This window comes from Gobio gobio (assembly GCF_949357685.1).
Source record: "Gobio gobio genome assembly, chromosome: 11".
NCBI lineage: Eukaryota > Metazoa > Chordata > Actinopteri > Cypriniformes > Gobionidae > Gobio > Gobio gobio.
Genome location: NC_137104.1, coordinates 5,733,573 through 5,758,819, shown reverse-complemented (window position 1 = coordinate 5,758,819; position 25,247 = coordinate 5,733,573). Strand labels below are relative to the sequence as shown.

General features: G+C 37.8%; 1 protein-coding gene across 1 annotated transcript in view; it reads right to left on the bottom strand.

Annotated features, from left to right (window-relative positions):
• Positions 1-25,247, bottom strand: part of csmd3b (CUB and Sushi multiple domains 3b) — a gene marked incomplete at its 5' end in the record, with an annotated part of 796,761 nt that overhangs the window by 389,907 nt on the left and 381,607 nt on the right. Inside the window, one exon of the mRNA XM_079829185.1 lies at positions 14,778-14,899. Within this exon, the coding sequence (XP_079685311.1) occupies positions 14,778-14,899 (122 nt within the window). The remainder of the gene's footprint in view (positions 1-14,777; positions 14,900-25,247) is intronic.

Genomic DNA, 25,247 nt, shown 5'->3' with positions numbered 1-25,247 from the left:
CATAACATAAAAAAATAACATACATTACATAACATAACAAACATAACATAACATAACATAACATAAATAACAAACATAACATAACATAACATAACATAACATAACATAACATAACATAACATAACATAACATAAATAACACAAATAACATAACATAACATAAATTACATAACATAACATAACATAAATAACAAACATAACATAATATAAATAACACAAATAACATAACATAACATACATTACATACATAACATAACATAAATAACATTACATAACACAACATACATAACATAACATACATAATATACATAACATAACATAACATAACATAACATAACATAACATAACATAACATAACATAACATACATAATATACATAACATAACATAACATAACATAAATAACAAACATAACATTACAACATAAACAACACAAATAACATACATATATATAACATACATAAAATAACATTACATAAATAACATTACATAACACAACATACATAATATACATAACATAACATAACATAACATAACATAACATAACATACATAACATAACATAACATAACATAACATAACATAACATAACATAACATAACATAACATAACTTATTTCACAATATTAATTTTGTACTGTATTTTTGATCATATAAAAGCAGCTTTGGTGAAATCTTACTGACCACAAACCTTTGAACAATCCAGTGGCAAAAATATATAATAATATATATATATATTTTTTTTGTGATGTACTGAAAATTCTGGATGCACTTGGCCGAACGAACACCTTTTTTCTCTTTCGGCAAATTATTATTATTATTATTCTTTCCGGTGAACAAAATTTCATTGCATCCCTAATACTGTGGGTTCAACATTCAAGTCTAAGCACAAAGAACGGATTCCAAACACACAAACATGTACCAACACCCACACACACAAGGGGTCTTCCTCAAGGTGAAAGCAGAAAACAAGCTGCCAGGATGTCAAGCTCCCATATGCTGTTCATCGTGTCATTTCCCCCGATTAAGTTCACAGAGATGGGATCTCGGGTTTCTCTAAGCCAGGCTACTTCAACTGTCACACAATCCTGCTGGGATTTACTGCCAGCGCAGACTCGTGGCTGCAGTCTCACCCGAGCATTTCACAGACACAGTTTAAAAACAAGAATGAGAGCGCAAGCCATCAGTTGACCGTTGGTCAGAAAATTACAAGGTTGAGTGTTAAGAGTGTTATACTTCAAACTCTGATCGTCCAGGTCAATGCATGACAGAACGCTCAACAGCAAGTGCATCAGAAGCAAATAATCATTTATATATGATCATACTTTAATCAGATCATCTTGAGGTTTGTGCAGCAACAGGTGAGATCACAGCAAAATGATTTTACTGTGTTTGTCATGCTTAAAAACACCCCGAAAATGAAGTAAAAACAGTAAAACTAATGTCATCTGCTTTTTGCTTTAGTTCAAAACGGTGTTCTGTTTTTTTTTCTTGTCCTAAAAGCTTTATATAAATATGAAGAATTTCATGTTCACTTTCTTCTGTTCACTGAATTTTCAATCGTGTCACTCAAATGAGACTATTTCAGTAGTTTTACCTGGAGCAGTGTTTCCGTAATATCATGTCAGCCCTTCAGCACACGCGAGCTGTCAAATCAGGGCCATGTCAGACGACAGAACTGATGAACTAAAGTCACAGCCGCAGAATGACAGGCAACCAATGCAGTTTGGTCAAATAAAAGACATTTGCAAGAAAATGTAGCTCAAAAAAAAAAAAAAAAAAAAAACATGAACTAAACTGACTTCTTTACTCCATTAGTCTGTATTAAAAGCAAGCGGCAACCTTCCGGTCTCTCTTTGGAAAACGCCCAACTTTACAGCAGAAAAATATGTTTACATCCTGGTACAAAATGTGGTTTTGGTCTATATAGCAAATTTTGTCCTTCATGACAACTGTGAGGGGGTTGAATTTTTTATAACTTCAAGTTTAAATCATTAAGTTCACCCAAAAATGAAAATTAGACCATGATTTACTTTACATTCTTCTTTCACACGCATACAATTATATAACATTTATATTTTATATTAAAAATGTCCTGGCTCTTCAAAGCTTTATAATTGTTGCTTCGTTTTGGAAGTCCATAAAAGTGCATCTATCCATCATATAACTGCTCTACGCTTCTGTGTTCATCAATACGCATGCGTCAAGGGTTCAAGGGTCAGGGTTTACTCTTTTAGGTCGACTTGCGTACCGCTGACCACAGGAAGCTAGTTATTTTAGTCTATAAAGTTTTAAATATGGATATGTTTCTTACACAAACGCACCACTTCGCTTCAAAAGGCCTTTATTAACCCCCTGGAGCCGTGTGGAGCAGTTATATGATGGATAGGTGCACTTTTATGATGGTTAGATGCACTTTTATGGACTTCATAAACGACACAACCATTCACTGCCACTATAAAGCTTGGAAGAGCCAAGACATTTTTAATATGACTCTTGATTTTATTCGTCTGAAAGAGGAATGTCATATACACCTAGGATGACTTGAGGGTGAGTAAATCATGGGCTAATTCTCATTTTTGGGTGAACTATCCCTTTAAGACTTAAAGTTCTGCATAATTAAGGACGTGGTCACTTGACTGACAGGTGGATTGTCGCTGATACTACTAGCCGTTTGTCAACGAGGCACATCAGCTCCACCCATGTCCCGCCTCTTTGCCCATTTTCGGTTATCCGGGAGTGACGCGCTGCCAAGATGGCGATGATCGGCCCACTTTGGGTTTCAAAAAATCTCTTCAGAAACCTACGGGTGACGTCACGGACACTACATCCATTGTTTTATACAGTCTATGATTACAAGCAGCAAATTCAACATTGGCTGAACTATTCGATGCAAATAATGGTTTGATTATTTACATGATCACAGGCGGTGACAACAGGGGCCTTAAATCCCAGATTCAATTTTCAGTTTCTCTTCAAAACATCAAAATGGGTCTGCTTTGGTTCTGGCTCCCTGAAGGACAGTAATACGCCATGAAGAATCATGCACTTTTCCTTTCATCGCTGATAGTGAAAAGCTATTAGTGAAAGATTTAAAGCCCCTGATGTAAGTGTGAGGCGTGGAAAGAATACATCCTGAAAACAAGCCTCTGGATAACCCATTATTGAAAAAGATAAAAGGCATGATTGAAAATATTATACAACAACTATTGTATAGGGTTGTCAAAAGTACAATAATAAATGTTTTAAAAGATAGCAGCGTTTTTGCAGTTCTGCTCTGTGAAGAGCGTCAAAGGTTTCTTTTTGCAAAGGTTGAGCATTCACAGCCAATCACAGACATGTCTGTTGAGCGCATGCATGCAATGGCCAATCAGAGGTGTTTAAAGGGATAGTTCACCCAAAAATGAAAATTACGTCATTAATTATTCTCCCTCATGTCGTTCCAACCCTTAAGACCTTCGTTCATCTTGAGACGTGAAGAATAAAGTTGTTATTTTTGCACACAAAAAAATATTCTCGTCGCTTCATAAAATTTATTTTGAACCACTGGAGTCACATGGACTATTTTAATGATGTCTTTCCTACCTATCTGGGCCTTGAACGTGGTAATTAAATTGTGGTCTATGGAGGGATCAGAGAGCTCTCGGATTTCATCAAAAATATCTTAATGTGTATTCCGAAGATGAACGGGTTTGGAACGACATGAGGGAGAGTAATTAATGAATGAATTTTCATTTTTGGGTGAACTATCTCTTTAAGTTAGTCAGAATCTGCTCAATACATCAGAGATTGTTCAGTTCGGCTCGTTCATAAATCGTTCTGTTATAACCAACTAAGTACAGTTGAACTGAAGTGATATCAGCTTCATTGATTATAAAGGGAGCGCTCGTTTTCTGTATATAAATACTGACAACCCCTGTTAAAATTGAATCTGAAATTACGATGTTTGACAACAGACGGGACAAATAAATCTGGTGTCAAAATAGATCAGTACATTAAATCTGCCACTTGTTCTGTTTCTTTTTCATTTTATTTCTAACTTTTCATTAGATTTTTTATAATTTTGATAATTTTTTTATTCAGCTTAATTAACTGAACAATATTTGAATGTTTTTACTTTTTAATTATTAATAGAATAAAAAACAATTTCATTTGTTTAATTTTTTTTATTATTTTCAAATAGTTAAATAAAAAATTGTTAAAAAATAGTTTTTGTTATGGTACCAAGAACTGTGAAATTAGAGTTTTATTAATGATGAATTTATTTTACTTTTTTATTTTATTTTTCTCATTAATTTTTTTTCTCATCATTTGATGTTAGCTGTTTCTACTCTAATTTAAAAGTTTTTATCCACAAAAATACATTATTATATAAAATGGAAGACAAGAAAAGAAAGCAAAGCAAAGACAACTTCGAAAATATAATTTATTTTAATTTGTAATAATTTCACAATAGTACTTTAAAAAAAAATTTGTTTTACTGTATTTTTGATCAAATAAATATAGTTTTGGTGAAATCTTACCGACCACAAGCTTCTGAACAGTATAGGCAGTTGCAAAAAAACGTAAAAAAAATTTTTTTTGGTGAAAATTCTGGATGCACTTGGCTGAAAACCGACCCCCAAAAATGACTTTTTTAATATAATTATTATATCTTATTTTAAATTAGTTTTTTTTGTATATTTTTTCTAATATTAGACTTTTTCAATTAAATTCAGTAATTTAAAAAAAATCTGAATTTAAAACAAACACAAGCCAATAAAATAAAATAACCACACTTTTATTTAAAATAACACCCAAATTGGACAGAAAATAATATTAAATATGAATATATTATTCTTTATTTACTTTTATGAAATTTGACTACAAAACCTTTGGTTTCATGATATTCATAATTTATTTTACTTTTTAAAATTTCCTTTTTCTCTGATTTTTTTTATCATTATTTGATATTAGCTGCTTTTACTCTAATATAAAAGGTTTCCCCTCCCACAGAAATGAATCAGAACAAGAAAAGAAGAGCCAAGACAACTTGAACTGAACAGTCAGAACATGGATGAGAGGACATATATTTCTGCCTGTCATGATCTGACCTTTGATGCTCCCTCTGAGGTTAATGCCCAATCTGGGCATCAATCTCCAACCAAAGACCAATGGGGCGACAGCATTTCAGTTTCTGCTTGATAAACCAGGTCATGCTCCATTCACGATGGACAACTGAACTCTGAAAAACAACCATCTACGCACAAATGCACAAAGTCAGATTTAACGCAGACCAGAGGATGCGACTCAACGGCAGTAAACGTGAATGAGGATGGACACAATTTGGGCCTTATTCATGAACCAATTTATGTCTGAATCACACATAAACCCATTCCTTCATAATTTGTCCCTTTGAATTCAATCCATGTGCTGTATTTATCAACAAATTACACAGACATTCGCTCTGCTTGTGAATAAGGCCAAATGTGTGCCTGGTGCAATGGCCTTGATTCTATATGCATGGCGAGCTCTGAGCTAAGCAGAGTTAACAAATCCCTCGTTAAACCAGTGATCCGTTTATTATTTTCGTTATCTCCGTTTGAACAAAAAGCAAACAACAAAAAGAAACCAAACTGACATTGTATCCTACATTCCCACAATCCAATGGAGTCTAAATTGAATCAAGCCCCCGACACCATTCGAGTCTCTCTAGCCAAGGTTAGAGAACAGAGTGCGATATAAATAAATTGCCACCCTAAAATTGTCTGCCAAAAATAAGTGAGCAATAGTCTGTAAGGGATAATTGCTCACTTGGTACAGGGTGTACGCTGGTATATTTAAATCTCTGATCTGATGTCACCTTTGTGCTGCAAATGCATTTCTCGTCTGTAGATTAATGACTTTTGCCACATGCTTTTTCCATAATTTAGTGAAACCCACCAATTGCACTTTCTGAAAGCATTTTAAAATTAGTACAAAGCTATAATTGCAACACATGGCAATTGCTTTTCAGAACAGGTAGAACGCGGACCAGCACATTAGGGTTAGCACCATAATGGCAGGATATGGGTATATTTAAAAGCACATATTAAAAAAAGGCATGGGACACCGGGGCTAGTCGTCACACAGGTGGTCAGCCTGTACTGTACTCATCCCCATTTGACCAATTCAAAATATCAATTGCCATTTGTTGCAATTACAGACTTTTTTTGGGGGGCAAAACAACGGTTTAATATATTTGTATGCTACCTATTTTTGCTGTTTAAAGGGTTAGTTCACCCAAAAATGAAAATTCTGTCATTAATTACTTACCCTCATGTCGTTCGACACCCGTAAGACATCTTCGGTACACAAATGAAGATATTTTAGTTGAAATCTGATGGCTCTGAAAGGCCTCCTTTGGCACAATGCACGGTTCACTCTCAAGACCCTTAAAAGGTACTAAAGACGTTGTTACAAAGTCCATCTCACTACAGTGGTTCTAAAACAACTTTATGAAGCGACGAGAATAGTTTTTGTGCGCAAAAAAACCCTAAATAACGACTTACATAGTGATGACGATTTCAAAACAAGGCATCATGAAGCTTCGAAGCGTTATGAATCAGTGAGTCGAATGAGCAGTTTGAATCGCCAAATTTCAGCAGTTTGGCGGTTTGACAGGCGATCCGAATCATGATTCGACTCACTGATTCATAATGCTTTGAAGCTTCATGATGCCGTGTTTTGAAATCGTCATCACTATATAAGTCGTTATTTAGGGTTTTTTTGCGCACAAAAACTATTCTCGCCGATTCATAAAGTTATTGTAGAACCACTGTAGTGAGATGGACTTTGTAACAACGTCTTTAGTGCCTTTTAAGGGTCTTGAGAGTGAACCGTGCCATTGAGCCAATGGAGGCCTTTCAGAGCCATCAGATTTACACTAAAATATCTTTATTTGTGTTCCGAAGATGTCTTACGGGTGTCGAACGACATGAGGGTAAGTAATAATGACAGAATTTTCATTTTTGGGTGAACTAACCCTTTAATAAATTGCGTTTCATCTTACTGTTTACGTTTGCTAAAATTCAAGGACAGCGACCTTGAGCTTGTGAAAGGCGCTTTATAAATCAATAGTATTATTATTAGTAGTAGTATAGTATTAAAAAGCCTATAATAGGCTATTAAACGGCAGGTTCCCTCATGTAGTGTGACAACATGCCCCGCAAGAACAATGTGTTCACTGAACTATGTTCTTTTATGTACATTAAAGGTGGAAAAAATAAACATAAAAAAAACTAAAAAGAGTGGCTTGTAATACTGCCTGCCTGAAAAAAACTTTTATTCTTAGTGTCTACAAACTCTTTGATTTATTGAAAACAACACGCCAAAGCCAAGGCTGCGGGAAAACAACACAAGCGTCTCTATTCAAGCTGGCAGAGTTCCAGACCTTTCAAAGTGGTCCAATGCGAACAAAAAAAAAAAAAAGTAGGAAAAGAAAAAAAACCCCATCTCTATGGCCCACAAGGCTTTCATGCTACCCTCCATCCATCATATAATGGGAAAACATCCAGACGATTTCATCACGGCCTTCTGAACATTTAAATGGTCCTGAGAAAGTTGGGTTGTAACAGAGCGTTCAAACTCGAGCCCTGGGTGAATCGCCTGCAGAGGTTTGGGAAACTTTATCAATGAGTAGGAGACGTGAATGTTGGCATTATCAGGACCCTCTACTTTTCAAAAACGCTCCCCGGAAAGGACCTGGATATGCACATAAACGTATGAATGCATTCTAAACTGAGAAAACATTTTTGTTCGTTTTAATTTATTGCCTGTTTGTCTCAGTCCACCGCAGCAAGAGTCAATCTCAGAGACCTTGACTTGAGGTTAGGAGGAATTTTCTGGCTTTTTGTTTGTTGCACTCAATAGATCTGCTATTTTGAGACAAATTGCAATGTTAGTGAGTCACATCACCTGAAATCAATTGCAAGGTCCCGCAATGACAATACAGACATGGCTGAAGTGAGGGAACCATTTACAAAAACAAAAAAAGAAGTGAGACCTGTGAACTCAAGTCGGATTCTTAAGAGAATGACTCTTATGATCTGGTTATTTTAAGTGAATCAAAGAAATAGAGTATAACTAGCGAAGTGCGATTCATAAGCTATTGACTCTTACCACTATTGTCAAAGATGATTGATTGACTATAATCATATAGTTTGGATTGGCGGTATGGTTCTGTTCTGGGCAAGAACTCCCTTTCTGCGCATCCGTGCAGCCTAGCATTAGAGCAGGGAGAGCATCGATAACCCCCCTTAGGGTAAACAGAACAGAACCAACTAGGGGTGTAACGGTACACAAAACTGACGTTTCGGTAGGTTTTAAAGTCACGGTTCGGTACGGGTTCGGTACAGCAGTTTTACAAAAGTGCTTTTTATTTATTTGTATTAAACAGTGGTTTACTGAATAAAAATATGTCTGTCCTTAAATGAAATAAATTATAACAAAGTTTATTGAAGATATTGCTGTAAACTATATAGGGAGCCCTTACTTGCACATTAATATTAAAGGTTAACAACAAAGCCCAAACTATTAGCCTAAATTCAGTTGCTATTTATTTTTAGGTATAATAATCGACACTCAAATAACATGTAAACTTCACATAAGGCAGTTTTTAAAATAACTTCTAAGTTGAAATATAGTCATTTATACACATTTTCATGACAGGTTTATTTAAACATAGCCTACATGAAATCACTAACAGGTTAAGTAGAATATAATGAATATATATAGGCTAATATAGTGCATATATTTAGTGAAAGATCTGATTTCTCTAGTGAATAAAATTCTGTGGACACTGAACGACCGCCTGAGGTAAATGTGATGCTACATGACATTGTTTACGAGCAGTTATATTGAGGTCTTTCCGCCTTTGAAACACTGATTGAGCGATTACGCCACATATAATACGAGACTGTAAGTTGTAATGTATCCTCAACATACCTTCAGATGTTCATTCATGTTCATTCTTTAAGAAGAGATGATCGATCGAGTTCACAGATGATCGAGTTCACGCGTCCGCTTGTACTGACACGCCAGATACAGTGATCAGTCACGCCACATTAAAGAGCGTCAAAGCGGCATTTATCGTTTGAATTTCATGATAAAATGGACTGAATACTTAATATGTTTGTGTGAGAACTAGGATTGAAGTGTGTTCCGCGCTTAAAACAAGCCGACTGTGAACTGTTAAAGATTGCATTCGGAAACCGTTCGGTACACGCGTGCACCAAATGCCCTGTACTGTACCGAAACGGTTCGGTACAAATTTGTGTACCGTTACACTCCTAGAACCAACATAATGTATGGCAGATGTCATTAATGTCAATATTTAAATGTACAACATAATTAAGGGAATCAAAACCTTAAAGCTCCAAAATCACCAAATGAAGTCCGAATTCTTGAGTGACTGACTCTAATGAGATCAAAACATACCATGACAGGGTTCAGCACCTGCTTTGGTGGCGCTGGAAGAAAATGTATCATAAAGTTAATTTAATAATAATAAAATTACTAATGTTTTGCATTGTTTTTTTAAAGGGATAGTTCAAGATATTTTGAAGAATGTTTGTAACCAAGCAGATAGAGCAACCATTGACTACCATAGTAGAAAAAAAAACTATGACAATCAATGGTTGCTCTATCTGCTTTGTTACAAACATTCTTACAAAATATCTTCTTTTGTGTTCAGCAGAACAAAGAAACTCATACAGGTTTGGAACAACTTGAGGGTGAGTAAATTATTATTTTTGGGTGAACTATCCCTTTAATAAGTGCAGTTACTTATAATATTACATTAATAATATTATTTGTTAATTGGAAATTTAACAGTGACGCACAGAGTTTGAAATGATATGCAGATAAAATTAACTTTTAATTAATGTGCAAAGACCAAAATAATTGAAATATTCTATTCTTATTAAATGTATAATTGTTCTTCTATAGTCTCACACTGAACTGACCGACAGCTTCAGTGATTATAAAAAGAGCACTCTTTCTATACACAATTCGAAAAGTTGAATAAATAAGCTTTCCATTGATGTATGGTTTGTTAGGATAGGACAATATTTAGCCAATATACAACTATTTGAAAATCTGGAATCTGAGGGTGCAAAAAAAAATCGCCTTTAAAGTTGTCTAAATCAGTCATTCCCAAACTGTGGTCCGCGGACCACTAGTGGTCCGTGAGGGTACTGCAGGTGGTCCGTGGAAAGGCAAAATAAAATAAAATAAAATAATATTTTTTTACCTTCATTTTACCAGGAAATTCCCATAAAAAATAAAAAGTAAAAAGAATATGTAGGCCCATATTGATATAACATTTGTATTTAATTGTCAAGTTATTGTGCGATTACAAAAATAGGCTAGTGGCGCTCGGCTGTGACGTTCAAGTTCAGTGCAGTTATGGATCGGTGGATAGCAACAGGTTCTATCTGTCAAAGAGACAGAGGCAGAAGTTACAAAAAATTAAGAGATTGACAGTGAGTCGGATGCATCTATGAGCCAGAATAAATAAATTAAATATGTAGCAGCCGTTGTCTGCAGTAAACTTTCTTTTAACAAGCCTGTTGTACTGATGTGATGAATAGTTATAGTTTTAGTGCTAGTAAGCCTATTTAGAGGTGCGGAATAATTCAGGTAGGACTGTGTGTAGACATATTTTATTTTGTGTGTTATGAGGTGGTCCGCAAAATTTTTTGATTACAAATAGTGGTCCACACACACAAAAAGTTTGAAAACCCCTGGTCTAAATGAAGTCCTTAGCAATGCATATTACTACTAATATGTTTGACATGTTTGATATATTTACGGTAGGACATTTACTAAATATCTTCATGGAACATGATCTTTACTTAAAATCCTAATGATTTCGACATAAAAGAAAAATCGATAATTTTGACCCATTCAATGTATTGTTGGTATAGACTTATGACCGGTTTTGTGCTCCAGGGTCAGATATTAGGAAAGGGGAGTGGAAATGTATCTCCTCTGCTGCCATCTACTGGTTATAGTGGCTATAAGTGTATAAGTGTTAGTTTTCCTACAGGTTTAAACTTTTAGTTTTACAAATAATCACATTAAAAATAAATAACATTAAAATTGGATAATATTTAGAGCTTTGGAGTGCTGGAAAAAGTGTGAAGCCCTTGAAATCCCTCGAAAAGTGCTTGAATTTCACTCTCAAAAAGGTTGTACGAACCCTGAGATGAATAATGTAAAAAACAAAAAAAAACCATTTGGCTATTTCTGCTACAATACCATGTGGTGTTACTACATTAAATCCATGGTGAGTGATGGGGATTTGTGACTGAAACCCCTGACCTTCGTTCACGGCTCAATGTTTCTCCTGGTTTCCACGTCAGCTCTGTTTGATCTGATATCTGTGGTTTATAACAGAGAATCCTGCGCTGAACGCTTCCCACTAGATCTAGCAGTATCGATGTTATTAATGCTGTGGCTTTCTCACTGGATCTCCCAGTACTGTCCAGTAACGGTGTGACTTCTAACAAAATTTAGTAGCACCAGCAGGAAAAAAGGACGCAAAATGCAACCATGTGTTCGCAGTCTGGAGCCCTGCAAGATTGAGCGAATTCAAAATTTCGTCATGTGTCTCATTTTTGCTTTATATTTAATATCTCAATAATCCGCATTTCTACAAATGTATTCAAACATTTATTTTTCAAATTCAAATGATAATAGAACCAGAATCATTAAGACGAATCAGAATCTTCTGATTCCTTATGATCACTCCATTCTCTATTCTCCACTCAATTCTCCACCCTACACAAGTAACATCTCTCTCTTCCTCTCTCTCACACACATTCACATATTTATACACTGATTATCTCTCTACACACATTCACACGCTCATATTGACTTCCCTCAACGTAGCTCGTGCGGGGGTGCATCTCAAAACGTTGGAATTAAACTGAAGTGTGGCTATAAAATCCACAAGAGCAATAAACCAGACACTCTTCACCTTTATACACACATAACTAACAAAGCCCATCATGCAGTTCCCTATAAAAGCACAAGGGCTTTGCGAGGAAGAAGGGATGGATAGGGAGGTGTTTGTAGGGGTGCAAGACCACAATAACGTGCAAAAAAGGACAAGGGAGGAGGCCAGGAGCAAACGCACAGAAGGCCAGGAGAGACAGGGCAGTCAAAGGATCGGACGTGCATGCACTCTCTCTCTCTCTCTCTCTCTCTCTCTCTCTCTCTGATAGAGTGACAGCATCACCACAGGCCCTGTACAAGAAGCTGAGCAGAGTCACGGCAGAATACTAATGCCAACCTGTGGACCACAGTCAGGGCTCGACAATAAGGACTGCTCAATGGCCAGGGCCAGAAATATGACGCACGGGACAGTTGACAGAAGTGCTGCATCGTCACAAGAGTTTATCATTTGCCCGTGTTTTAAAGCCTTGCCAATTTAAATGTTAGTGTGAAAAATGTTTAATAAGCACCATGTCAGTCCAAAGGGAGTTCTTCTCTATATCAGTGTCACTGTTTCACTGTGACACTGAACGCCTCCATTGTAGTCTTGAGTTTTCTTCCAGGAATGAATACGTCACAATATTCCTTATTTAAAAAATTCCTGCATATGCAAAATAAAGGGGCGGGGCCTGGCCGAGTTAGTTAGAAACTCACGATTATGGTAAGGGGTGAGACATTTCCCAAACACACTCAAAGCGCTTGAACAATCACAACACACTGATCCAGCTGACCAATCAGAGCACATTGTGCTTTTCAGAGGGAGGGGCTTCATAGAGACAGGAACTAAACAGACTGGGAAGAGAGGAGCTGCTACTATAACAAATATGTGAAAAATAAGGTGTTTTTTGAACAGTGAAGCATGAAAACCCAGATTTCACTTTGGAAAGCAAGTGGTACATCAACTACCAAAAGTCTTGATCATACACAATTGAATCTCAATGGTGATTCGATTTAAACTAGTAAAAAATAGCCGAATTTTTTGCAATAAGTGTACATAAAAGTTAGATGCTATTTATACTTACAGTTATAAATAGTAACAGATACTATTGCCACCTCAGTGTTGTTGTACATTAAACGGTATGCAACAATAACATCAATTATTATATTTATTACAATTTTTAAATGGATGCCACCTTAGGGACAATAAAGCCCTCCCGACACCCCTAACCCTAACCGATAAACACTTTATTATTAAACTGGTTAGACACTTTATTTCCACTTTCCGAATATTGTCTTCATTTTTATTGAAAATAAATGCCTTTCTAATCTGAAAGGAGAAGAGCGAGTTCAGCAAAAGGCAGATTCGAACTTGAATTGACTTGCGTCAAAACTTTCTGCCATGTGCCTTACCCCTACACTATTGCTACTTTGGCAGTCCAGTGTCTTCTGTAATTTTCTCTGGCCCAACCAAACGTCAGTGGGCGGAGTTAGTGTAAATAGCCTCTGCCAACAAGTTGGCTTTTTGCACTTAATGTAAATACACACGTTTAAATAATAAAGCGCCCCTATTATGGCATTTATAAGGTTGCTATTTTTGTTTTGGGAGTGCCCAACAACAGGTTTACATGCATGCAAGGTCAAAAAACACTTTCATTGACTTATAATATGCATTTATTTTTTGCTCAATGACTCCCAAAGGATTCGCTCAACGATTCATTTTTCCAAACCCCTCCGTCTGCGGCGATTGGTCAGATGACCCAGTCAGTTGTGATTGGCCAGGTGACCCAGTCAGTTGTGATTGGTCAGATGACCCAGTCAGTTGTGATTGAACAGGTGACCCAGTCAGTTGTGATTGCCCAGGTGACCCAGTCAGTTGTGATTGGCCAGGTGACCCAGTCAGTTGTGATTGGTCAGGTGACCCAGTCAGTTGTGATTGGTCAGGTTACCCGGTCAGTTGTGATTGGTCAGGTGACCCAGTCAGTTGTGATTGGTCAGGTGACCCAGTCAGTTGTGATTGGTCAGGTGACCCAGTCAGTTGTGATTGGTCAGGTGACCCAGTCAGTGATTGGCATACTGCGTGTAGCGCATGTCAGAAACTGAACGTCTATCACCATTACTGGATTATGGCTTGTCAAGTGTTGAAAATGTTATACAGTGTATGAACAGATATGGCATTCATTTTGCCTTACCAATTCGAGCCAGAGTCCGACAAGGAGAGTTGCTGATGAACCAGAAAGTCAATCGTAAACACGACTGGGGCAGGATCTTTCTCAATGGTAAGTGTCAATGTAGTTTACGGCACTTCAGGCATGTCTGAGAAGTGACGTGCTGTAATCTGATTGATCTTGCAGTCTGTTGCCACTTGTTAGTTCAGTGTAACAGACTAATTAATTGCCAATTTTATTTAGGTGCACATGTGGGAACTGTATCAAAAAGCCAAGTGAGACTGAAAATGCAAGCAATATGCTAATGTTTGGTCTTGACATCACAACAAAAAGGCTTGGGATTCATTTTAAAAGGGATTTGTTTAATCGACTCTTACTTTTGAGTGACAATAACTTTATATACAGTGCACTTTCAGATTTAAAACTTTGCAGGATGTTTTCATTCACTTAGAGCTATGATACACACTACATGGAAGGTATTTTCAAAAATACATAATAGGGGCACTTTAAAGAAGACGCAAAAGAGAACTCAATCCTGCACTCGTGCGCTGTGCACATCCAACGTACACCCAGAAAGCCAAATTGATCTTGTAACACCTAAATGTTATAGAATATAAAAGGCAATATGACATTGTCAAGCATACTTTTTTGCTCTTACCTTGTTTAGGTTGCTGGCTGTGATGATCCACACACACTGGGAGTTGCTCTCGTACTGAATGGGGAAGTTCGGTGAGGTGAAAGTCCCTGACGGACCTTGAAGATTTGATCCACACGTTTTCACTGTGTGAAGGAAAGGAGAGAAAACGGTGAGAAAAACAATCAGGAATGTGCCGTTTCCCTTCAAAAACCGTCAAAGTCTAATTGGTTTCAGCTGTGGTCAGCCGCCACTTGACGTTTTTCTACTATTGATTTGATAATTAGGAGGGAGGAAAAAAAGTCAGCGACCCCACCATCTCGAGGGATCGAGTTTCACTTACCACTCGTAATGTTTTTTGCAGGATTTGCATGGCTCATATTGGAATATAAGCCACAAGCCTCCACCAGTCATCCATGACCGTCTTAATTTGTCAACGATTAGCAATCCAATCAAATCCTCAGATGACTAACTTCATGCCGGCTAAACGAGTTAATTCGAAGCAGGCTTAGCCAAACACACTTGGGCCTGATTCGTCATCTTAATATGGAAACGTCAGTTATAATTTGCTAAGTAGACACGCTCTGGTGTTTCTCTCCCAAAGCCAGTGACAGTGATATCTTAAAATTGACGACTGCAGGTTTACGCCTTCTCAAATCCAGCCTCTTGTATTTTTGCCACATTTATCATGGTTGATGTCAAAGTGACAGGGCTTTGATGAAAAGACAAGGAGGCATTATCTCCAACGGCTGCAGGTTTCACTATCAACTCCTGACATCTTGATTGCTTTTGAAAATGAATAACTCATTATCCCAGGCAAGCGCAGGGGAACCACGAGGCTCCTTCAGGCCCAAACGCGCTCTTTTTCCTCTGAAAGTCATTCTCTCGTCAAGGGGCTCCTAATTAGAGAAGTATCCTGTGACAAGCCCTCTTCAGTCTGGCATCCGTAATAAACTTTAGCTTGAAATGATGAAGTGCTTGTGTGAAACACCTATCAACAGCCATAAGGGAGGAATGGCCTACAATAAACTTATGTGCAGCCGGGGAGAGCTGAGGGCAGTGTGTTTGTATCTGCGTTTTATTAAAGGGCTCCTGTTATGCCTTTTCACATTTTCAACTTTCTTTACAATGTTGCTGTTTGAGCGTGAAGAAGGTCACTCCAGCGGGAGTTATTCTCTATATCTGTGTGAGTGTTTCTGAATTCCCTGAAATGCCTCCATTGCAGTCTTGAGTTTTCTTCTGAGACCAAACACGTCACTTTAATGTTAAATAAAGGGACGGGGCCTGGTTGAGTTAGTTAACAGTGTGGCCCTGTCCCAAATGGCACAATTCATTTGCACTTTCGGTCTTGTGGACTTAAAATGGCCGCTGCGTGCGGGGGATTACAGGGATTGCTGCGTGTCTGTTACAGGGATAGTTCACCCAAAAATGAAAATTAGCCCATAATTTACTCACCTTCAAGTCATCTTAGGTGTATATGACATTCTTCTTTCAGACGAATAAAATCATAAAAAGTAAATACAAATAATAAAAAGTTATATTACAAAAGTCCAGGCTAATCCAAGCATTAGAACTGGATTCATAGTTGCATAAAAAGTTTATTCAAGTCCATAAAAAGTGCATCCGCCCATCAAATAACATGCTCCGCGTGGCTCTGGGGTGTTAATAAAGGCCTTCTGAAGCGAATTGATGCGTTTGTGTTAGAAAAATATCCATATTTAAAACTTTATCAAGTAAACTTTCGACCGACCGCCTTCCCTGTTCAATTTATGGAAAAATTGTTGAAAGTTCCCCTGCCGATGGAAAGACTAACGCGACCAGGTCTGCTCATCATGAAGTCACGTACACATCTTGAGTTTCACTTTCAACATTCAACACTCTTCCATGGAATGTGGTCGGTCGAAAGTTTGCTTGATAAAGTTATAAATATGAATATTTTTCTTACACAAACGCGTCAATTTGCTTCAGAAGGCCTTATTAACACCCCAGAGCCACGTTGAGCATGTTATTTGATGGACAGATGCACTTTTTATGGACTTCAAAAACAGAGCAACTATGAATCCAGTTCTAATGCTTGGATTAGCCTGGACTTTTGTAATATAACTCCGATTTTTTTCGTCTGAGAGAAGAATGTCATATACACCGAGGATGACTTGGGGGTGAGTAAATTATGGGCTAATTTTCATTTCAATTTTCAAGTCTACGAGACCGCAAGGTGTCCCATTTGTCATTTTAGGTCTCAGAAGGGTGCTCGCAAGCGCCCCCTTTGTGGTCGATATGCGCCCTCGATGCGCACTTCTGACTTCTTCCCGGCAGTCAAGTGGCATTACGTCGTGAAAGTGAGGATTCACTTTTAGGGTGCCATTGGCACAGGGCCTGTGTTGTAACTGGCGGTTATGGTAAGGGGCGGGGCATTTCCAAAATTAGGAAGAGCTTGATCAATCACAACACACTGGTCCTGCCGACCAATCAGAGCCATTGTGCTTTTCAGAAGGAGGGGCTTCATAGAGACAGGAACTACATAGTAGTGGGAAGTTCGGATCATTTTACTGACTCGGATCTTTGAGTCTCGTTCAGCAAAATGAACTAATCTATTTTCGAGTCATTTCGAGTCATTTCGTTCATTTCAGCAAAATATAATTAAAATGACATGTTAAATAGCCCAACCAATTCAAGTCAATTAGACTATTACTCATTTTGAATCATATAGCACAAACACACACACACACATACATACATTTTATTTATATATATATATATATATATATATATATATATATATATATATATATATATATATATATATATATATATATATATATATATATATATATATATATATATATATATATATATATATATATATATATATATATATATATATATATATATATATATATATATATATATATGTGTGTGTGTGTGTGTGTGTGTGTGTGTGTAATATGTTTTTGTATAGGTGATATAGGCCTATAAGCTATGTTACAAAGGTTTAGGTAACATTTTTAAACTGATTTTTATTCATTAATAACACAAGGACAAAAAAAATTATATAACAACTCAATAGAGAAAAATAAAATACAGTTGATTCAAAATGAGTAATAGTCTAATTGAATTGAATTTGTGATGTTAGACTTGAATAGTCAATATATTTCCCATATTTGTATATGTCTGATATTAACTGAGAATTATATATAAAAAATTTTAAAAAAATAAAACAATAACTACGTGCTTGTTAGTAAAAAGGTTGTGAACTAGTGTTCAATACGGTGACAAGTCACGTGGCAAAATTACGAATGACTCAAACGTCAAACCCGAAAGACTCGTAAGAGCGAATCTTTTCTGTTTCCGCTACTGACAGCATAGACTCTATGGGACTGACAGGAAGAACGAAAGACTCAAACCCGAACTCGAGACTCGACACCCAGCGGTCTTGTGGACTTAACGGACACGCGCACGCAGCGGCCATTTTAGGTCCACAAGACCGAGAGTGCACATGAAGTGTGCCATTTGGGACTGGGCCAGACTGGGAAGGGAGAAGCTGCAACAATGGAGAATATGGGAAAAATAAGGTGTTTTTTGAACATTGATTGAAGCACGAAATACCAGATTTCATTTTGGACAGCAAGTGGTGCATCAATTACCAAACGTGTTCATCATACAAAACTGAATCTCAATGGCTTCATGCTCTCGACAGCCAATAATTCACTGCACTAAAATCATTGTGTGGTTGGCACAAATCATATTTATCCCTGTTGAAAGCGATCTCTTATTTAATGTAGTCTGTGTCACATATATATAAACATGTTTCCCCCCCTAGATTAAATGTCTACTATACAAATTATTTATGGCTTTTTTTAACCTTTTTTAACGGAATAAAGCACAGCATATCTTTTTTTTCAGCATAATATTAAATAAACGTAGTATACTATACAGTATTTTGCTGCTGACTGTGGCTGTCAAAAGAATAACATAATTGTGCTTATAATTAATGTTCGTTTCATTGTATTAAATGACTGTCAATGACCCCATCAGAAAACACGAGCCACCAGTTGCAAAGGTCTGTTCTAGCAAGGTTTTACAATGACCTCTAATTTCACATAATAACAAATTAACCTGTTTAATCACTATTTACTTCTTTAAAAACCCCAAAATGAAAGGGAGCGCAAAGCGAGGATCGTCAGGTGTCGGGCCCATTAAATGGATCAACAGAAATTTATGATTAACTCAGCGTACCCCTGGGGTGTCAAAACAGTATATATTTATGGATCTAGGCAATTTTCTGCATGATTTCATTTTGCATCCTCTCAATTAGTTTGTGCAGCCTGTAGCTGCAGGAACAAACAGGCACCCAAGTGACATGAATGTAGTGATTTAGTCGAGAGCTAAAAAGGTTAGGGACCTGCTGAGAGAGTCACACACAAACTGTGTGTGTGAGAGAGAGAGAGAGAGGGAGAGACGAAGTTGGAGGCGTGGACACATGCAGAAACACACTTCTCGATCTCATCCATACTGAGTGGGTTCTGGAGTGAGATGGTGGTTTTCTTAAGCCTGCGCAGTAGGTGGTCATGTTCTCTGAGCACACAGACCCCCGACGAAGGCGGCAGCTGTCCAGAACGCTGCAGGCTCTCCTTAACACAAATCTGACACAGCTTGCAAGTTACTTGAGCATCACAGGATGATTTCTGTCCCTGGCTACAAGTTATTTGAGGCAACACCTTAACACTCTTTCTCTCTTCTCTCAGCAGAGAGCGCAGCTTTTTGTTCAATATTTAATTTATGCACATTAATTTGAGTCTATTTTACTATGATATAAACTGCATCTAATTAAATCTTCAAAGACAGTTAGTTAAACAATATGTGCAAAATGTACCAGACAAAACGTTTAAGCGAATTTGACCATCTTGTATCCGCCATGGTTTTGTTTTTATAATACATTTTTACATTAAACATAGCAAGTCTCTTCCTGTCACTTTTCGTATAGATTGCACAAACTAACTGAGAAGATGCTACATGAAATCAATACATCAATGATATATATACATATATATATATTTGGGCTGCGGTAATTTTTTTTTTCAGTTTAATAATTGACACAGCATCCGTTTTTTTCCATCATCCTTTGGCTGTGCAAAAAATCACTCACTGCTCTTGACTGAATAACTTTTAGCTTTAATAAGGATTAATCTATATTTGAATAATTTTTGTGTTTGATGACTTTATTCAATCTCTGTGTATTTCCTACCTGTTAGATATTAATATTTAAAATATACTATCTGTTTTATGTTGCTTGTACATTCATTTGGAGATTACCTGTGAAATTATTACAATATAAAAAACTTTAATGTTCGGTGCGATTAATTACAGAAAGAAAGTTAGATTAATTAGTGAATTATATTTGAAGTGATTGACAGCACTAATATATCGATCAGGCATGACAGGTGAAGTGAATAACACTGATTATCTCTTCATCACCTGTTAGTGGGTGGGATATATTAGGCAGCAAGTGAACATTTTGTCTTCAAAGATGATGTGTTAGAAGCAGGAAAAATGGCCAAGCATGAGGATTTAAGTGAGTTTGACAAGGGCGACTGGGTCAGAGCATCTCCGAAACTGCAGCTCTTGTGGGGTGTTCCCGGTCTGCAGTGGTCAGTCTCTATCAAAAGTGCTCCAAGGAAGGACCAGTGGAGAACCGGCCACAGGCTCATGGGCGGCCGAGGCTCATTGATGCACGTGTGGTCCGATCAAACAGACGAGCTACTGGAGCTCAAACTGCTCAAGAAGTTAATGCTGGTTCTGATAGAAAGGTGTCAGAATACACAGAGCATCTCAGTTTGTTGTGTATGGGGCGGCACAGCCGCAGACCAGTGCCCATGCTGACCCCTGACCCCGCCCAAAGCACCAACAGTGGCACGTGAGCATCAGAACTGGACCACGGAGCAATGGAAGAAGGCGCTGGTCTGATAAATCACGTTTTCTTTCACATCACGTGGATGGCCGGGTGTGTGTGCGTGGTTTACCTGGGGAACACATGGCACCAGGTGCACTATGGGAAGAAGGCAAGCCGGCGGAGGCAGTGATGCTTTGGGCAATGTTCTGCTGGGAAACCTTGGGTCCTGCCATCCATGTGGATGTTACTTTGACACGTACCACCTACCTAAGCATTGTTGCAGACCATGTGCACCCTTTCCTGAAAACGGTATCCCCTGGTGGCTGAGGCTCTTTCAGCAGATAATGCTCCTGACACAAAGCACAAATGCTTCAGGAATGGTTTGAGGAGCACAACAACGAGGTTGAGGCGTTGACTTGGCCTCCAAATTCCCCAGACCTCAATCCAATTGAGCATCTGTAGGATGTGCTGAACTAACAAGTCAGATCCATGGAGGCCCCACCTCACAACTTACAGGACTTAAAGGATCTGCTGCTAACATTTTGGTGCCAGATACCACAGCACACCTTCAGGGGTCTAGTGGAGTCCATGCCTCGACGGGTCAGGGCTGACCAGGGCAGCAAAAGGGGGACCAACGCAATATAAGGTCATAATGTTATGTCTGATTGGTATATATATATATATATAGGGAGAGAGAAATTAATGAAATGTTATGAAATGTATACTTTTATTAAGCAAGGGTGCATTAAAATTGATTAAAAGTGACAGTGACAGTAAAGAGTGTTACTAAAAATTCAAATAAATGCTGTTCTTTTGGGTTTTCAATTTATCAAAAATGTATCACAGTTTCCACAAAAATATTAAGCAGCACAACTGTTTCCAATATTGATAATAACAAGATATGTTATGGCTGTTGAAAATTCAGCTTTGCCATCAGAGGAATAAATCACATTAGGAAATATAACAAAATTTTTACTTATGCCGCATGGTGACTTGAATCTTACCGATGGCCAAAATTTAAACGCTAGTGTATCGATAAAATGTAAAATGGTTTGAATACCACACTGCATCTTTTTGTCTCGTCTTTGCTAGCATCAAAATCTCATCAACAAACATTTTCCGTGGTAATTCGTTTGACAAGATAAGCTCTGCTCTCTCTGACCTGTTTTTCTGTCTTCTTGTTCTTTTTATTGTACAATAAAGACCATCTCTTTACCATCTGTATCTCTCTCTCCATCATGCTATCCCACTATTAAAGGGTAACTAAACCCTAAACCAACTTTTTTTAGTTAATGATCTGTAATACTGGGGCTTTATTAATGCTGTTCATTGATTCGAGTAAATGTTTTGACATTTGAGTATAAAGTGTTTTAATTCTATAAAATATGGTGTAAAACCGCCAAAGTGCTGCCCTCTTAAGGTTGAACGGTGGCTACTGCAGTTGAATTTTCCTATTGGACGTTGCGGTACATCGTGACGTAGGATGGTACCTCCAACGGCTCACTATCCGCGCCCCTGGCACGAGCTCACCACGCCCTCAGAAATGTTTCCCCCAATCACACGATGAGAACGGCTTCACTCCAGTATGAACTGTCATATTACATGAAGTGGAAACATTATGAATGAAACTCACTTGACACTTGCTTTAACATTGTATTGAAGAAAATACGGTTAAATAATGCAGTTGTCACTACACGTCAGGCTTTTCTTGCGATATTATTGCCGCGCGTCATGTGTACAGATAATTTTCATACAGGCGACGCGCTTTCAAACCCTGACACAAGTGGTTGCCGCGGACGCAGATAGATTAGGTCAGTTCTCTTGCGAGGCTGCTTCACTAGCATCGTCGGCATCGGGAGTTAACGCAGTTTGAGCAGCGGCTCGCATTGATAAGGCTCCGGGTTTGTGTCTGTTACAGAAAATCCACCCTCCTCCACTTCAGGTGAAGGTAGGAGAAATGACCGCTCTGTTGCAAAGCTGGCGTCACTCCAGTCATTCTCCATCTTTGCGACTCACGAGTCTGACAGCTGTCAATCAACCCATCACTGCGGGTCTCAGGTGCACGCCCTCCGCTCAGTCCCGCCCTCGGTTCGTCCCCTCTGTGTCCGCCGGGCTCTGCCCACTTTTCCAGCATTTTTTGAAAATTGCCAGTGGGTGGAGTTAAGCTCTGAGCAGGGGTTTAGTTACCCTTTAATGTCTCTTTGTCCTTCCCACTTTTCTCTAGACGTGCGATACTAAGAGCTACAACACCGACGCAGAGCACACAGCTGCTGTTATTCCTGTCCCCAGTGTTGGCGTACTCTTCTTACATACTGGTGACAACGACTTATGGACAAGCTGGCGATTTAAGAGCTCAGGGAAGCAGTCCAGAAATCTACATCAGTTCTCACAATGACGTATATCTGTGCATGCTTGTGCCTTCCCTGACAGCTCAATTACGGCCTGCTAAATGAACGGCCTTGGCTTGGTTCTCTCGCCTGTAGCAAAGCAGCCAGAGAAATTATCTATAAAATTAAAGGACAGGACAAGCAAACAATTCATTACTTGGCCAACTATAACCTGTCACTTTTTATCCCACCTTCACAAAATAACAACTGGAACGAGTAAGGGTGACATTTGTTTACAGTCAAAGCCAAAGGGGGAAAAAAAGATATCATAGGATACAGATTCACATCTGAATTTCCACTGTACAAGAAAGGTGAGTTTAAGCAACACTACACAAGCCATTGGGCGATACTGTTTTTATGAAACAGTAGAAGTTAATTTTGAGCAAATAACATTTTATATACAATATTGGCAGTTAATCTGTCTATTTGTGGTGCGCCAACACAGATTGGCACTTTACTATCCCATGAGTCCACGGGAGAGGATTTGTGAATGTCAGTGACTCTAGTAGGTCACATAACAATGGCAACATTACGAATGTAGTATTCATTCATACTACACACATTCATACTATTAAAGGGGTCATGAATTTAGAAATCAAATTTTCCTTGAGCTTTTGACATAGAAGAGGTCATCTTACTATAAGAATATCCTGTACGTTTCAGAACTGAAAACTTCCAAAAACAGCTTTTACTCATTTTAGGATGTGCCTACACTGTTAAAAAAAATCAGGTCTCCAATTGAACATTTTCTAGTGATTGGTCACATCAACATTTTTTAGTTGGCCAAATTTAATTTCTGTGAATTAAATTGCATCAATTCACAGAAATTCCATTTGGCCAACTGAAAAATGTAGATGGGATCGGTCACTAGAAAATGTTCAATTGGAGACCTGATTTTTTTTTACAGTGCATCTATGATGGTGAAAGACCGCCTCTGCAGAAGAAGATCAACGCCTACTTCATCATTGTAACTTTGGCCCCGCCCCCTGGTGTGTTAGTGAGATGACGAGGATAGAGAAATGGACTCAAAATAACATCACCTTCCAAAGGATCCTAATTCTAGGAATGTGCTTATATATTTTCAACAATGTGAATGTGTCAGTTGAGCATTATTTATTTGTATTCGCTACATTACACTGTGGATTCTTTGGTAAATCAGTCGCAATTTCGGCGCAGGCTTTGCAAACAGACTTTTACGACATGGGACGACAGTAATGCCACAACAATGCCTGATCTGTGACCAGTGATTTCTCCCAAAAATCTCCCGTAATAATTAACATATCTCTTACATTGTGTTTGCACTGTTAGTTATGATGAAAGCATTCCAGTTGCAATGACGAGATCGCAGCATTCATGCACTCAACATGTCTGTGATCGGCTACAATGATCATCACTGCAACCCATCATGCTACCATCTAAATATAATGCTTTACATCTAAATATAATGCTACAATCAACACTTTTCACCATTAGTTAACATTGAGAGCTGTTATAACAAAAACGGGCTAAAAGTTTTCAAAAGAGTTCCATATACAATACTCAGCTATTTCATATGCAAAGATGTCAGCCAATCACAGCAGTGGGCGTTTACACTGAAGTCTCACAGCAGCCAATCACAGCAGTGGGCGTTTACACTGAAGTCTCACTGAAGCAGAAACGCCCCTTCAAACAGAGCGTTCAAAATCAGAGGCTAAAATCAGGGTAGGAAAAATGCCTTTTATTTGTAAAATATGACAATTTTTTATGCAAAAGTCATGCTAACATTATAAGTGCACCACAGGAAACCGTATAAAACAATGCAATTCATGACCCCTTTTAGAACAGTTGCGAAGTAATTCATTATTCAAAAGAAGTACCTACTCCTTTTACCTACTACCTTGCTCCTGTTAATAAGCGAAAGGGTTGCATGAATCACTCAGCAAATCATTTATTTAAAAAGAGCCACTTGTCGCCACCTACTGGCATAAGTATGTAACCTGCATAAAGAGTCACAATCCACACCACGCTGTCGAATGTATACGTATATACACTGTAAAAAAAAAAAAAAAAATTTCTAGTGACCGATCACAACTAAATTTTTTAGTTGGCCAAATTGAATTTCTTGAATTTTTATTTAATTAAATTGCATCAATTCACAGAAATTCAATTTGTGATCGGTCACTAGAAAATTTTCAATTGGAGACCTGAATTTTTTTTACAGTGTACCGCAAAGTCCCA